The sequence below is a fragment of the Cucumis sativus genome, chromosome 6 (genome assembly GCF_000004075.3).
Source record: "Cucumis sativus cultivar 9930 chromosome 6, Cucumber_9930_V3, whole genome shotgun sequence".
NCBI classification, from domain to species: Eukaryota; Viridiplantae; Streptophyta; class Magnoliopsida; order Cucurbitales; family Cucurbitaceae; genus Cucumis; species Cucumis sativus.
This window is the reverse complement of record NC_026660.2, coordinates 23,762,120-23,777,386: the sequence shown is the minus strand read 5'-3', so window position 1 is coordinate 23,777,386 and position 15,267 is coordinate 23,762,120. Positions and strand designations below refer to the sequence as shown.

The 15,267-nt window shown below is 31.3% G+C and overlaps 4 protein-coding genes across 5 annotated transcripts; 3 read left to right on the top strand and 1 right to left on the bottom strand.

Moving 5' to 3' along the window:
- Window positions 1-1,439: 1,439 nt before the first annotated feature.
- On the top strand, window positions 1,440-2,993 carry LOC105435891 (early nodulin-20). The gene is made up of 2 exons (XM_011659422.2): window positions 1,440-2,147; window positions 2,522-2,993. The coding sequence occupies exon 1, from the start codon at window positions 1,602-1,604 to the stop codon at window positions 2,076-2,078; it is 477 nt and encodes a 158-aa protein (XP_011657724.1). The 5' UTR covers window positions 1,440-1,601; the 3' UTR covers window positions 2,079-2,147; window positions 2,522-2,993.
- On the bottom strand, window positions 2,203-5,382 carry LOC101212237 (putative HVA22-like protein g). Its single transcript, XM_004143346.3, has 7 exons — window positions 5,240-5,382; window positions 5,044-5,133; window positions 4,833-4,937; window positions 4,698-4,754; window positions 4,520-4,583; window positions 4,060-4,281; window positions 2,203-2,700 (listed from the first exon to the last, which is right to left on the bottom strand). Exons 2-7 carry the CDS (start codon window positions 5,073-5,075, stop codon window positions 2,422-2,424), a joined length of 759 nt encoding a protein of 252 aa, XP_004143394.1. The 5' UTR covers window positions 5,076-5,133; window positions 5,240-5,382; the 3' UTR covers window positions 2,203-2,421.
- Window positions 5,383-6,108: 726 nt separating this feature from the next.
- LOC101216414 (lipid droplet-associated hydrolase) lies at window positions 6,109-11,109 on the top strand. 2 transcript variants are annotated; one of them, XM_004143286.3, is made up of 14 exons: window positions 6,109-6,268; window positions 6,488-6,589; window positions 6,675-6,748; window positions 6,849-6,920; window positions 7,061-7,089; window positions 7,233-7,283; window positions 7,584-7,634; window positions 8,039-8,098; window positions 8,182-8,264; window positions 9,064-9,211; window positions 9,332-9,382; window positions 9,951-10,055; window positions 10,553-10,692; window positions 10,793-11,109. In XM_004143286.3, the coding sequence occupies exons 1-13, from the start codon at window positions 6,204-6,206 to the stop codon at window positions 10,688-10,690; spliced, it is 1,029 nt and encodes a 342-aa protein (XP_004143334.1). In that variant the 5' UTR covers window positions 6,109-6,203; the 3' UTR covers window positions 10,691-10,692; window positions 10,793-11,109. The 2 variants fall into 2 exon arrangements, with proteins under 2 accessions (XP_004143334.1, XP_011657723.1); XM_011659421.2 differs by having other exon boundaries at window positions 6,115-6,268; window positions 6,359-6,589.
- A 1,537-nt stretch (window positions 11,110-12,646) lies between these two features.
- Window positions 12,647-13,400, top strand: LOC105435890 (transcription repressor OFP6). The gene has a single exon (XM_011659420.2). It carries the CDS (start codon window positions 12,740-12,742, stop codon window positions 13,208-13,210), a length of 471 nt encoding a protein of 156 aa, XP_011657722.1. The 5' UTR covers window positions 12,647-12,739; the 3' UTR covers window positions 13,211-13,400.
- Window positions 13,401-15,267: the final 1,867 nt, after the last annotated feature.

Below are 15,267 nucleotides of genomic sequence, written 5' to 3'. Positions count from 1 at the left end.
GACTTTCAGAATGATATTATAACCTATGTAATTACATATTTTTGAATTAGTGGTATGTATGTGTATATATATTCCCTCATTTTTTAACAATTGGAAAATTGATAGATAGTCAAGCTTTTTCCCTTTTATGATTAAGCCAATAGCTATGAAAATGAAGTCAATTTAAAGTAGATAAGTGTTGCCTGTCCCATCTTCTAATTTTGTTAAATCCCAAAATTTTCCCTTTTAAATCTTCATGATAATAAAAACTCTTTCCATATTTTAGACCAAAATGTACTTGTTGGCCCAATACTTTAAGCATAAACCAAAATGTACTTGAAGACTTAATTAACTCTAAAACATCATAATCTTATTAATCAAATGTGTATCTTCAAAAACTTCTCTTAATTCTTGCTTCAAGTTTTAACTTCAATTATACTAAAAAGATCTAATAGCCATATTTACGAATAAATGTGAATTTAGTATAAAGTTTTAACTTCAAGTTTTAATTCTTGCTTCTTTCAAGTTTTTAATCTTTATATAACATATAATAATTTCTTTCTTATATATATTATTTTTACAATCTAAGTATTTGCTCTCGTCCTATCAACAAAATTTATAATTTATGTATCTACTATCGTTTATGGAAGAAAGTAAAAGATTTCTGATTTGATGAATGAGATCATTTCCCATACATGCAAAAAGCAAAAAAGGAATATAATTAGCCATGCAATTGCAGTTTTGCTATTTGAATTAAAAAGTTAGCCCACTATATAACCATATAAGTTATTATTAAAAAAAAAAAACCACAAATTAAAGAATTGAGATATATTTTTTTTCTACATTCATTAAAAGAAAAGATAAATCTTAGTTCTCCCAAATCATATGGAACCCACAAATGAAGAAATAATAATTTTTAAAAAAAGTAATTTGGAAAATATTTTGTCAATTTTAGGCCCCATCTACTAAATACCAACAAACTTAACTTTTAAAAAATGAAGTGGAACCCACAAATCAGAAATGAAGAACACAAAGTTCCTAATAGTTTTGCAAATTCTTTGTCTACTCTGTAGAGAATAGAGATAAGTATTGCAACAAATTTGAAACATATAAAATTAAAGAATATGATCATTAACCTCATTAATTATTATTTTATAACATCCATTGATTATACATAGTGGGAAGCAAGTCACCTTGTTTAGACAAACACAAACTAACATTATACTAATTATAAAATGGTTTTTTTTTTTTTTTTCTTCAATCAAATGTATTTGAAAACACACCCTCAAGACTTAAAAACTAAATTACATCAAATAAAGTAGTATTTAAAATATATGAATTAAATCCTTACAAGTAAATAAAATCAACCAAAGTGATTTTTATCTAAAATTTAAAAACGTTTTTTTGCCTTTACATATATACACCAAATTTTCAATTTTTTAAAAAATTCTTTTGAAAAGAAAAAAAGATGAAGAGGAAAACACGTAAGAAAGAGAGAAAGGGTTTAGCAAATAATTGGAAACAGAATTGAAGCCGCCGTGTTTAGTTTTGCCTCAACGTTTCTCTTTTCCCTTTCCACTTTCTCTCTCTTTTCTCTCTTTTTAAGCCTTTTCGTAAATTCCATGGCCAAATCCTCCGCCCAATTAACCTATCCACCGCCGTCCCCATCACTCCGCCGCACAACCTTTCTTCCCTCCTCCCCCATGCCTCCGCCAAACCCAGCCGTTTCCCCTCCACCACCGCCATCTCCCATTAACTTAGCTCTCCTCTCCTTCAAATCCTCTTCTCAATCCTACACTTCTCTCAAGGACATCCTTCCCTCTGCCTCTGCCTCTGCTGCCGCCGTCAACTCTCCCACCGCAGCTTCCCCCGCTAACTCCCCCTACGAAATCTCCATCCGCAATCGCCTCGTTAAGCAGGCCGCTTGGGCTTATCTCCAGCCTATGTCCGCTTCTTCCTATTCCGCCGGCCCCAATTTCTTCCATCGTTTCTGCCTCCGTTTCTCTACTGGAAATCCGATCTACAGTTGTTTTGGATTCATCAGAAGCAGTATTGTTCCGGCTATAATCCGTGCTTTTCGGTTCTGCATTTGCTTTTGACGCCGTCGTTTTCTCGGATTTTGGACTCGCGTATTGACGACGACGACGACGACGACTTCTTCAGCCGCTGTAATTGACCTAGATCGATTTTGATTCCGCTGTATAAATCGCTTATTATTTCCAATTTCACACACAAGTTTGCAATTCAATGCCTAAGGAGAAATGATTTTCCAAATACATTCATAGAAACAGATTCAATTTCAACATTCCAATAATTTCCCATCAAACAATCCCAATTCCAATTCCAATTTCCAATTTCAATTTCAGTTTCAATTTTCCTCTGGATTCCATCGATTTTCATTTTTCTTTTGTACAGCCTTTTTTCTCACAATTACAAAGCTCTCTATGATTGTGGTTTAATTCGCCTTAATCGAGCTCGACCCGATGGAGGATAAGGAGATGCAGGTTTATCTTCTTCATTAACGAAACTCTCTGTTTCGCAGAAGTCCGAAGATTGACCATCATCACCTTCCTCCGTCTCCGAATCGGCGCGGCTGATTCCGACGACAGACTGCGGTGCTGGAGAATCGTTCGTCTGATCAGCGACTCGAACGGAAAACGACGGCAATTTGTTCGGAGGCTGTGGCGTTACCGTCGACGGTTGGTGTTGCTGCTCGTTTCTCTATAATTAGAGAAAAATTTGAAGAATTAGTCAATGCCATTAATGGCAATGGTACTGAAACGAGTGAAGCTCTTTCAATAACGATGAATTGTAAATTCTGTTTAATTTGAACACTTTACAAATTCAAAACAATAATAAATTGTAATTCCAAAATTATTTATCTATCGACTCCAAGTAATAAAATTAACCATTCATTTTGTGCCACGTGGTTGATTCCCTATATTTTGGCCCTATTCTTATTTGTAGTAACAAAAAATTTATTTTAGCATAAAGTTTTGTCACATGTATGTCAACATATAAAGTTTGTATTCCACATTGGGTTAAAATATGGCACTCTAAAATAATAATAATAAAAAAGAACCCCTTGAGAGAAATAAAAATTTCTATTTTATAAGCTAACATTTTAGTGATTTCACGTAACTTTCAATATATACACTCAAGATAAGGAACAAATTAAAATATTTTAACCTAAATATAATTTATAACTTTATATCGGTTCAACAACTAAACTCATTTTTAGCATATAATTCAAGTTAACTTTTAAAATATATCTTAAATTTTATTTTTAATCTAGGTTGAATGACAAATATAATTTAAGTTTATAGTCAATAATATTTTCATATGTTAGAGTAGATTTGTAGGGGATTCTTCAAGTACAAGTCTGATGTATAATGCATTAAACTTTAGCTTAAAAAAAATGATATAGTGGAATTTAAAAAACCCCATTTAAAAGGGTTATTTTTTGAGTGTATAAGAAATCATGAACCATACAAATTGACAAGCATATGTATAAATTATTATTGTTAACAGAAGCATGTGACTAATGAGTGATTTTTTCTAACACAAACTTAAAACCTTGATCCTTATGGGGTGGAGCAATTTATAGAAAGTAGAGAATTGAATTCTATTATAGTATGTAATCCTAATACAGCTAGGAATCATTTTCTTCAAAAATTCTAAACACAAATCTATTTTCTATAATAGGCATCATCACCACATTCACATAATCCAATCTCTAAGGCTATAGATAAATATAAATGGTAAATCAACAAATGTACTACTACCCATGCCCTAATAATTGTCAATCTGATCAATACATCAATTATCATTTTAAGACTCTTAGAATTTAATTAATTTGTAGATATTGAATTTAACTTTCGTCATGGGGTCATGGGGCCATGGGTCCATTTCCTAAAGGTTTCAATCATTCAAATTTACATCTCCCCAACTCCACTGTCATGATTTGTCAACTAATTAAGAAGGTTACATTTCAAGTACTCTATAGTTTTATTTAAGTTAAACTGTGAATTTGGTCCCTAATTAACTAAAAGATCATTAGAGAAAGGGGAAGGATCATACCTGAAGTTGGAAGGGAGAGTTCTTGAACTTGGCGGATTGGAAATCAGCAGCACATTTGAGGACTTTGAGGAAGGAAGAATGAGCGACTTCAGAGAAATTAGTCCAAAAAACAAAACTTAAATCCCAAGCCCTCACTTTCATTTCCACCATCATTCTTTCTATTTCTGCTTCATTCCTCATCAAATATGGTTGCAACACTGTTCCATATATATGCCCACTTCCCTACATTCAAAAACAAACACACACAACAACACATCCTCCTTAGACAAATGTATATATATACAACCACTCCACCTACGACCATGTAGAGTTACCATGCAAGCATGCATTTGCAAATTAAACTATGCATTATATCATATTCTTGATCGTCATATAAATATGCATCTTTTAATATTATTCTTTTCCAGTCGACTTATACCTTACAAAAGGAGTAAATCAAAGTTTTAAATTAATTAATTACCTTGGTTTTGGGATGCCATAAGTAGACAAGAAAAACCAGCTTCATTTCACCATACAAAGGGAGCCTTTCACAAGAAAGAATTATTGAAAAAGCAAAAATCATTTCCTAAGAAAAAGCAGCATTTAATATGCCATTAAAGAAGAATTAATCAAACCCAACAACAACAAGAACAACATACCAAGCTATTAAAACATCAGCAAGTCTCTCAAAAAAGGTAAAAATAGCCACAAGAATCCTGCCAAAGAAAAACCCCACCCACAAAATTATGAACTTGAATTACATACAAGAATTGATTAAGAGAATAATTAATTACCAATATTTGCACCAAAAACGTAAAGATTCAACATCAAGACTCCGGCTACTCTTCTCCAATGTTTTGTAACATTCAAATGCTGGATATGCATACCCAAAAGCCATCCTTAACGTAACACAACAAATTAAATTTCACTAATAGTTAGTTATAGTTTTTTACACAAAGTAAAAAGAAATTAACCCATTACAAATAATAATTAAGATGTACTTACAAGAGGCATCTAGTGATCAAATCTCCCAACATCTCCAACACAAAAATCAGAACCCCTTGAGAGAAATAAAAATTTCTCCCCCAAGAACGACTAAGAACACACACCAACAAAAAAGAAAACCAAATTTAATTATGGGATATTAACATTTAAAATGAAAAAAAGAAGAAAAGAAAAAAGATAATGGGAAGCCACGAACGGAGTGGAACGGAACGGAGTCGGTAGTTTCTCCCAAGGGGTGACCTGTGATGAATAAAGTTTTGGTCAAAGGACCAAAACTGTAAACAAAACAATAAATTATTTAGTTTAGTTTTAGTTTTGAGGGATGGGTTTGATCATTTGAAGAAGAAAATTGTGAAGTTTGGTTGTGAGGAAGATAAATTGTTGGGATGTGCTTAATAATAGGATTTGCAGTTTTTGGTGGTTTTGATTATGGGTTTTGTAATTACTTTTGGCTTCAATGCTTAATTTAGGATTCCTAATTTTTTTATGCTATTTGTTCTTTTCACTTTTTATTGACAAAAATGTTTGTTTTGTTATTTAAAATAGTGCTTTAAATATCATGTCAAGTTTTGAGTTGAAAATTAAGAAGAAAAAAATGGTAAAGAGTGTTGGACTCCTAAATAATACTCAATGCAATGCAAAGGCAAAAATGTTAAGAGTTTGAAAAATCAGCCTATGGAACTTAACTCAAATTTCAAGAACAAACAAGTGTAATTTATTTATAGAATTATAGCTATAAGAATTCACATTTCATTCTAAACTAAAATTGGAGAAGAGAAAAATAACTTTTTACTCTGAATTTTGTAAGTGGATCCATTTCAAATCTAGATTTTCAATTTCATTCCTTGAACTTCAAATTTATTGTATGAATTTTAATCCTATGCTTTCAATTTCCTTAATTTAAACCTCAAACTTCAATAAACATATCCATTTGAATAGCAAACGGTTGAAATTCAATAAGTTTAGAAATGTTGTTTAATTATTTGATTTTTTGTAAGTGAATGTAAGTATGAATTTTTAAAAAACCGATTATAAAAAACGAAATGGTTTATCATTGGGGGAATCTTGATATTTATTAAAAATCAACAGATGGATTCATTATGATCCATACTCGAAAGAGAACATGAATTGCGGGGATTTCGAGAGCCGTAGAAGAATCCATGTTCTTACCGCTTCCTTCACTCACCGTCCGACCTACCCTTCTCATATCATATTCATATTCCAGGTATTTCACTTCCATTCTTCATAATTTCATTACTTTAATCTTTAACTTTTCATTACCCATTTTGTTTATTATATTCAATTCAACGTGCAGTGTAATGTTCCCAAGTTTTGCATCACAGTGATGCACCATAGTCAACACACTTCTCCATTTTACCGCCAATTCACTTGGAACATCCCATCCCATTTCATCCATTCTTTTGTTCCCATTTTAATCTTTCAGGTTGAAGAATTTCTCTAGGTGTTCGTTTCTCCATATGGGTCATCAAGTTCCGCAATCTTTTAGTAAAAGGCGTGTGGAGTTTCGTTTATGCAATGTATCGGGGTAATTGATTCATTCCCGTTTATATTCACTGAAACTTCTCTTGGAATTGCGTTTTATTTGACTTTCCATTTCTGTGTTTTATTAGTTTTACCAATGAATTACTGGAGATTCACTCGGATGATCCATCATTGCACGTATTGTTTATTCCTGGAAATCCAGGTGCGTTTGCGTTTTGGGGATGTGGGTTTTTTTTTTATTCTTCTGTTGATTTCGTATAATTTCTGAACTTGGATTGTTTTGGGCTTTCTTTCCAAGACAGGTATTATTTCATTTTATAAAGATTTTCTCGAATCACTGTATCAGTTGCTTGGAGGTCATGTGTCTATAACAGGCAAGATATGAGTTGTTGACATTATTCGTAGCCCTTTCATTTTTTTTTTCTATATGAAATCGTTGAATTTTTTATATTTGGGCTGACATTTTTTCTTGTTCTGTTTTTTCTTCTTTGGCCCTCCTTCTGTCTACTGTCAGCTATTGGGCATATATGTCAAACGAAGAAGGTACTTAGTCATGGGTCATATGAAGTTTATATCTGCTAGTTATATTTAATTTTAATGCTTCAGAAAGCAAATTAGTTGATATTGATGTTGTTCATATGGATATATTGTAGTTTGTTATGTATATGACGTTTCTTCTCTTTTAGGACTGGGAAGGTGGAAGGTTATTTTCATTGCAAGAACAAATTGATCATAAGGTAACTGGCTGTTTTCTCCGTTGATTTGATTGAATTGTTGATGGGTTTAAAGTAGCTACGGTCCATGGAAAATTTAAATTTTGAAGTTGCTTTATAAGCTAGTGGACTTCAGTTTTCACGTCCAAGATAGGTATGCAATCGGAGATAGCTAAGCGGAACTTCGAAATTAACATCCCTTGCTCAAGATTACTGTTCTTTTCATTATTATCTGTTTTTTGCATACCCCTTTCTCTATCGTGTTTCAGTGGTTGATGCCAGAATTCTATACGGGGCTGGACAATATTCATCTTTCTTTTGCAGGTTGAATTTGTTAGACAGGAGTTACAGAATAAAGACATCCCATTACTACTGGTAATGATACTCTTATGATTGCAATTGATGCTATGTTTTCACAATAGTCATAAAAGAGTTGCACATTGCAAAATTTTCAATTGTATTATTTTGATATTATCTGAGTACACGTCAGATATTATCTGAAAATTTTCAATTTATAAAATTTGATTGTAGTTTAACACATACGCATACGTAATGGTTCGTTGTGGTGCTTGTATTATTGTTACTTGTTTGCAAAAAGAAAAAAAAAAAAGTCCACGTTATTGTTTGTATTGTACATTATATGCATCTCAGATATAATTAATTGGAAATTGATATGAGATGATACAGGCCTTGAAAATAAGAATGAAGTTGTTACATTATTGTTTTTTATAACTGTTCTTTTCCACTTGTGGTAACTGACTTCTCGGTTGTCTTTAAAGGTTGGACATTCTGTTGGATCGTATATCTCCATTGAATTGTTCCGCAGGTTCCAGGATCGGGTATTGCCATAAAATCTTTGTCCCTCCTGTGTCTTTACAACTTGCAGGAGATGGTTTATTGACAATTCTTCTTGATCCTATAGGCGGTGTATTGCATTGGTTTGCATCCATTTATGATGGTGAACAGAGAATCACGTCAGCAGTTTTTTATTGAGAAACTTTCAAGGTATGCATGTTATTTTTTCTGATAACATGTATTATATATGGCTTCCTGAATCTATATTTCAGATTTTTTAGCAGTGATTTTGTTGCATATCACGATTTTCAAAATCTCCCATTTCACTTATATGTTGGTACCAATGGTGTGCTAGTGGCAACCATTTTCAATGAGTTCAAAGTTTCAAACTCTGCCTAAGGGAGCTTTTCAGTTTTTGTGAGTGTGAACCTAAAAATTTTTACTGCCTCAAACAGTTACACTCCACACCATGTGATGTGGCTTCATTGGATTGTTCAAAAATCTAGAATCCTCTAAGACCACAAACTGGTGTAATTTCGGAATCTTCAGATTTCTGTTGGTTGTGTTTTTGTGGGGAGTATTTGCATTTTCCAGTGGGTATGCACTTGGGTTGAACCAATTTGGGAACTTAGACTATTGGATATGTGCTTGGTCTATAACCAGCTAAGTGTGCCGAATACTATGTTTAACGTCTGGTTGAGTTTCATGGCTTCGTGACCTTGTTAACTATTTAAACCACCTTTTGGTGGCTGCTTTGTAGTTGGACCTTAATGGTTAGTAAAATTGGACCATGTAGAAGTCCTTCATACATTGTCCACAAACTGGATCTTAATCCTTTTAAGCATTCACTACTATGGCCGATATTACTTTGGTCCATGGCTGATTACAAACTAATAGATGAGGTCATTTTAAAGCTTTGGTATTCAAGAATGTCTTTGATGATGTTGTTTTCTTCTACCAAATATTATTGTTACTTTGTAAGGATTCACCTGAAATTTTTTTGTCGCAGGTCTCCACTGCTATCAACTTTGTTTTCTTCTTTTGCTGCGTTGTTGGGTACATTACCAATTCAAGCTTCAAGTTTTGTTGTGAAAAAAACTATTGGGAAGTCATGGTCCAGAACTGCTAGTGAGGCTGCTTGCTCTCATTTGCTAAAGGTGAAATGAAATCTAATTTACTTCTGTAGATGTGCTCTTATAGTATTGACTCGTAACTGCTATAGATTTTGGTTTGACTGTTTTTTCTGATATTTGGAATGTTGTCTTTGTTTCCTACAGTACCATAGCATGCGAAATGTGCTATATATGGCAATGACAGAGTTTGATAAGGTATACACTATAAAAAAAATCACTTTAGTTTGGTAGACATGTTTCGGACATGTTGGATACCATAACACTTGCTGCCCATGTATCAAAAAAACTTTGCTTCACTGTACCACAGTCTTTTATTTATTTAAATTGAGAACTTTTGATTAAAAAGAACCATAAAAGAGAATTAATAAATATTTTAGAGTAAAAGACTTCCAACTTGCTGTCCAAACATATGATTGTACAAACCATGCTTAATTGTATAATACATTATTGTTATAAGCTTTGAGCTTGTTATAGTACAGTTGTCCAAGCATAAAGGGTTTAACTTAATTGTATAAGCTTTGAGACATTGCATTATTGTTATAGTACAGTAGTCCAAATATAGAAGCCTGGCCACAAAATGTAAATTTGATGACGTTCAGTCACAATATGTGAGTAAATGAAACTTGTCAATCAGAACATCGTTCTCCGTGTTTTCTTAATAGATTTTTGTACATGGTGGTCACTTCTCAGAATTATGCATTACAGAGCCTAATATCATTAATAATCAAATTTTCACATCTGATTGTACATGGACATTGTTTAGTTTTCAGAAACACCAGATTGGGCATTTATGAAGAAAGTGAGTCAGAAATTATCATTTTTGTTCTGTATGGATGACCATTGGGCTCCAATGCATGTGTACGAGGAGGTAAGATATAAACTACTTTCCATTTTTTCTATTAACTCTCTTGTATGATTGTAGGTTGTCCAAATACTATGCCTGAAGGGATTATAGTTATAATATTGTTCATAATGGATTAGTGAGTACATTTTATTGGCTCAGAATCCTTTTCTTTGTAATATAGTCAATAGCATCAAAGCAGCCGAGGAACCATCATGGATTAGTCTAGTGGTAAATAACGGACTAAAAGAGAATGAGTTCAATCCATGCTAATGTTTAATATCCTATGAGTTTCCTTCCCAAATTTAGTGTCTGACAAGTTGTTCTATAAGATTAGTTGAGGTGTATGTAAGTTGGTTCCACAGTGGCGATATATAAAAAAAGTTTCAAAATAGCAGGATTGAAATACTACATATTGTATTTTCAAGAAGAAAAAAGAGGGGCGAAAGAGCTCAAAATTTTGACACACTGCAATGGTGAATTCAAGTTATACTTTGTTAGTTTGTGCTCTCTTTTCTCCACAGATATCCAAGCAGGTCCCTGAAATTGATCTATCAGTTGAAAGGGAGGGCTATTCACATGCCTTTTGCTGCTCTGAAGCTGCCTCAATGTATATTGCTCAATATGTGGCTAGCTTGGTCAAGAAACATCTCTCAGATTAAAGGTCAGATTCATTTCTTCTTACTCCATTAGAGATTTCCTTTGCGTTTTCTTCTATGGGACTTCCTTAATCTTTTATAACATTTTGCATGTTTTTTCAACAGTTTCTCCCTGTGCTTTTATCCTTATATAAAGAACTCGTGTTGTTAACAAAATAGATGAAAAGGAATAATAAAAGTACCTTCTGATGTCGAGCATAACGAGTCGAGGCACCATATGTTGTAGTATTGAGAATCAAATTATGGGTTAGTATTTTTTTGAACAAGAAATAAATGTCATCGAATCAAATTATTAGTTGTTTTTAAGAAGGTGATTCGTCTAGTTTATAAGGCTTAACGAAACAGATCTTATTTATGTAACTTTAGCCTCCATTGAAGGAGAAATGATCTCAATAACATGAGTTCAATCAATGTTAGTCACCTACTAGGAATTAATTTTCTAGAGTTCTTGACAAAATAAAATATATTGTCCGATGAGATTTAGGCCTTTAAATTTTGATATAAAAAAGGTACATATAAGTTAATCAAGGTTCTTAAACTTAAAAAATGTCTAATAAGCTCTAAAATTTATGATTTTGTGTTTGATAGATCACTTCTGAACATTTAACTTTATGATTGACTTTTATATACTATATGAACCTAAAACATATTTGGTATGATTTCTTTCATATTTTAAAAGAAAAAAAAAACATCTATAAAGAAATTCACAATTGAGAATTTGAGATTTCTCTCTAACTTAAATTTAATATTTAATTTTAAGTTTGATTTTTTTTTAGAACAATTTTAAATTGACTTAAACAAAATAAAGTCGAAGGTAAGTTTTAATTCTGCCAATAGACAAGGGAAAGTTTCATTTTTACTTAGATTTTGGAATTTTTTTAAAAAGATATATATTTAAACTTTTAAAGTGTTCCAAAAAATATTGATTTCCTTTAAAACTTGATTGTTAGAAAAAAAAAGGGTAAAACTTAAAAGATATGATAATTTATATATTTCAAATCTTAATTTTTATTAAATTGAAATTTGCATTTTTATAGAATTAGTTAAATATTTAATAAGTAAAATCAAATATAAATATTGATCAAATCCACGCTAAAACACAATAAAAGTAAAAATATGTAGATAAAGTGAAAATATGTAGATTCAAGCGAAATAGATTCTCAGTAGAACCACACTAAAACATAATAAGAGCGAAACATAATACGATTCAAGCGAAATAGGTTTTCAATAAAAGCGAAAATGTGTAGATTTAACCATCTCAAATCACTTTTAGATCAAAATTGGATTTCTCTATTTTACTACGTATGGATTTCTCTATCCTACTATGTACGGTAAAAAAAGAAAAGGAAAAACTTATAATCTAATTAGCCTAAAAAGATAAATGAAAGAAACATTTTTGCCACAAACTCTCACAATTCAGTTAGACAAACTTTAGTTTTTAAAATTTTAAATAACGAATTTTGCATCAACATTAAGTGTCAAGTAGCCATTTTAATTTTTATAATACGTAAATTTATGATCTTAATGGATAATAAATTTCTCATATACTTAATATAATATAAGAACGACTGAATACTAATAGTAAAATATAAAAATTAAATTCTTACTCATCATCAAATTTAAAAACTAATATCCAAAAACTATTTCAACCTTCCTTTCTTAAATTAAACCTATAAACATTTCTTTCTAGTCTAAATTTGTTTTAAAATTTTTATTACAAATTGAAGGGGAGGAAGTAAATTTAATTTCTAAAAACTAAAACATAAAAATGAGTGAGTGAGTAAATGGGTTTAAGTTATTACAACATATGAAGAATTGTTTATAATAATAGAGAGTGGTAAAGTGTCTTTTAGCTTTAAAGAATCCTTTATGATTTTAAAATGTGAAATTAAATAAAAAAAGGGTTTAGAAATTGCCATAAAATCCGAAGGACAGCGACGGTCCAAATATAAAATCCCGCAAACGGTTTTCTAAAACTCATTCCCCAAATTCCAACTCTCTCTCTTCAAACCCAAAGCCACACAACACACCCTCTCTCCAACTTCAACAACAATGGCGGCTCCCCGGCGAAATCTCCAACTCACTTCCCTCTCCGTCGATCTCAACATTTGCAGACCTAAGCTCCTCTCTCACTTCTTCCACCACCTCAAACCAAAGCCCTCCCCCAAATCCCCCAACCATCATCATCATCGCTTCTCCTCCGCTTCCTCCGACTCCGAATCCCCTCCCTTCTCCGACTCCGACTCCGAGACCAGAACCTCGATCACGTTCCGAGGCTTCGGTCGGAGCGGGGGGGAGAGTGTTGCTGTTGAGAAGGATTCGGACGATCCGTACCTGGATTTCCGACACTCGATGGTTCAAATGATTCTGGAGAACGAGATATACTCGAAGGAAGATTTGAGAGGGCTTCTTCGGTGTTTCTTGCAATTGAATTCTCCTTCTCACCATGGAATTATAGTTAGGGCTTTTTCTGAGATTTGGGACTCTGTTTTTTCATCCACTTCCCCCATTTTACGCTTTTGATTGATCTTAACATCGTCAACTCCTCGTTCTCTTTTGATCTTTTGGTTGAAAAGAGTTTTATTATTATTATTATTATTATTATTATTATTCTTTTTCTTCTTCTTTTTGAAATGTATGTATAAATCTCTACCACTTCTTTTCTGTTTTTATTTGATATCAACTCTCTCCCCATCCAAATGCTTCTCTTCCACTTTCACATCTTCCATTCTTCTTTCTTTTGGTTTAGTATTAATTAAAATATAACTATTAACTTATCATAAAAGTAATGTATCAATATTCCTTTTGTTTTTCTTTATTATTATTTTAAAGTGTTTTGAATTCAATCACTCTAACTAAGTCATTATTCCATCTCCATTTCTTATAATAATTATTGTAAACAAAATAAACAATAGAAGAGAATGAGAAAGCTTATATGCTGAATTTAAACCATTCTTTCCATCGTAAAAAAAAAATATAAGATATATTTGAATTTGAATTTTAGAACAAGAAGTAAACTTGAATGAGAATTTAATACAAAAAGTTTAATTAACTACATATATATTTTAAAAGAATCTCACCATACAAATGAAAATGATAATAAATAACAAAGAAAGAAAAAGAGTATATAGTACATATAATTGTCGGTAAAGATAAGAGCTTGTGATATTCTTAACTATATAAAGAGAAAATATATATATATATATATATATATATATATATATATATATATATATATATATATATATATATATAATGATTTTTGCTTTGAAGTCTGAAATATGAATGAGAAATATCTTTTTTAAAAGTAGAGTAATATTTGAACTTTTTTTTATTTTATTATTATTGTTAACAAACAAAACAAAAATCTCCACTCAACTTATGATTTTATTGAGAATATCAATGCATAGGTTTTTTGTTAATTAAAAATAAAATATTCGTATTTTTTTGTGTGAAGGAAATAAAATATTTCTATTGTGTATTGGTTATTGTACGGTATATGAATTAAAAATAAAAATAAAAATCAATATGAGATTGATCAAATTGGCCTATTGCTATTTTTTAAAAAAAAACATGAATGAATATATAGGTGGGATGAACAATAATAGAATGTTACCATTAATATGTTTGATTGTTTTTCCAAAATTTTATTGTGGTCAGAAAAAGATACCATAATATATAAATGGATGAAATCCTTAAAAGAAATAAAATAGATATAAGTAGTTGGATCAAAATATACATTTTCAAATCTAATAATACACAAATGGTTTATATTAATTGATTCCTTTTTTGCTATTATTTCTTACAAAAGTACTTTATGAGAATCAAAATCAAGTTGTAGTGTGGGAGAAAATTCAATAATTGAAAGAGGATCAAAATAACCATGGGCGCATGAGGGAGATGAAATTATTAACATTTGAAATGATCGATACTTAGTATCCTTATACTCGAGTTTTGGAACTGATTATATATTTGTTATAAAAGTATTCTTTCTAGTCGTTTCACAATTGTCTCTCATAATGCTAAATCTCCAAATTGTTATTTCCTTATTTGAAATATCATCTTAATTTCATTCTTTTGGATGCTTTTTTAATTTATGCTTCCATGTTTTGAATGAGATTATTTTTGTGCTTATTTAAAGACCTAGTTGTTGTCTTACTAATATTATCGCTTTTGAGCATTTTTTTTTGTTGAAGCTCTTTTTCGATTTATGCAGTGGTCAGCGATCGAAAGTCAATCTATACAATTGAGATTCAAATTCATTATAAATAAGACACTGTTACTTGAGAAAAGATTATCAAATTTTAGGAGAGCCTAAGTTTATCAAGTGAAAGTATTATTCACTAAAGGTGGGAGGATTACAGTTGAGAACAAATCTTACGCTTAGAGAGAGCTGAAGTGATTGCTTACCAATATACTCATATATACTTAGGAGAGTCTAAGTAATCATTCATTAAGTCGAGTTATCCAAGTGTCATTGTATAGGCTATTTATGAATAGATTAGTATATTGTTGTAATAACTTGCCTTTCATATTAATAAAAGTATCTTTCACGAGGCAACACAGATATAGGTCGTATA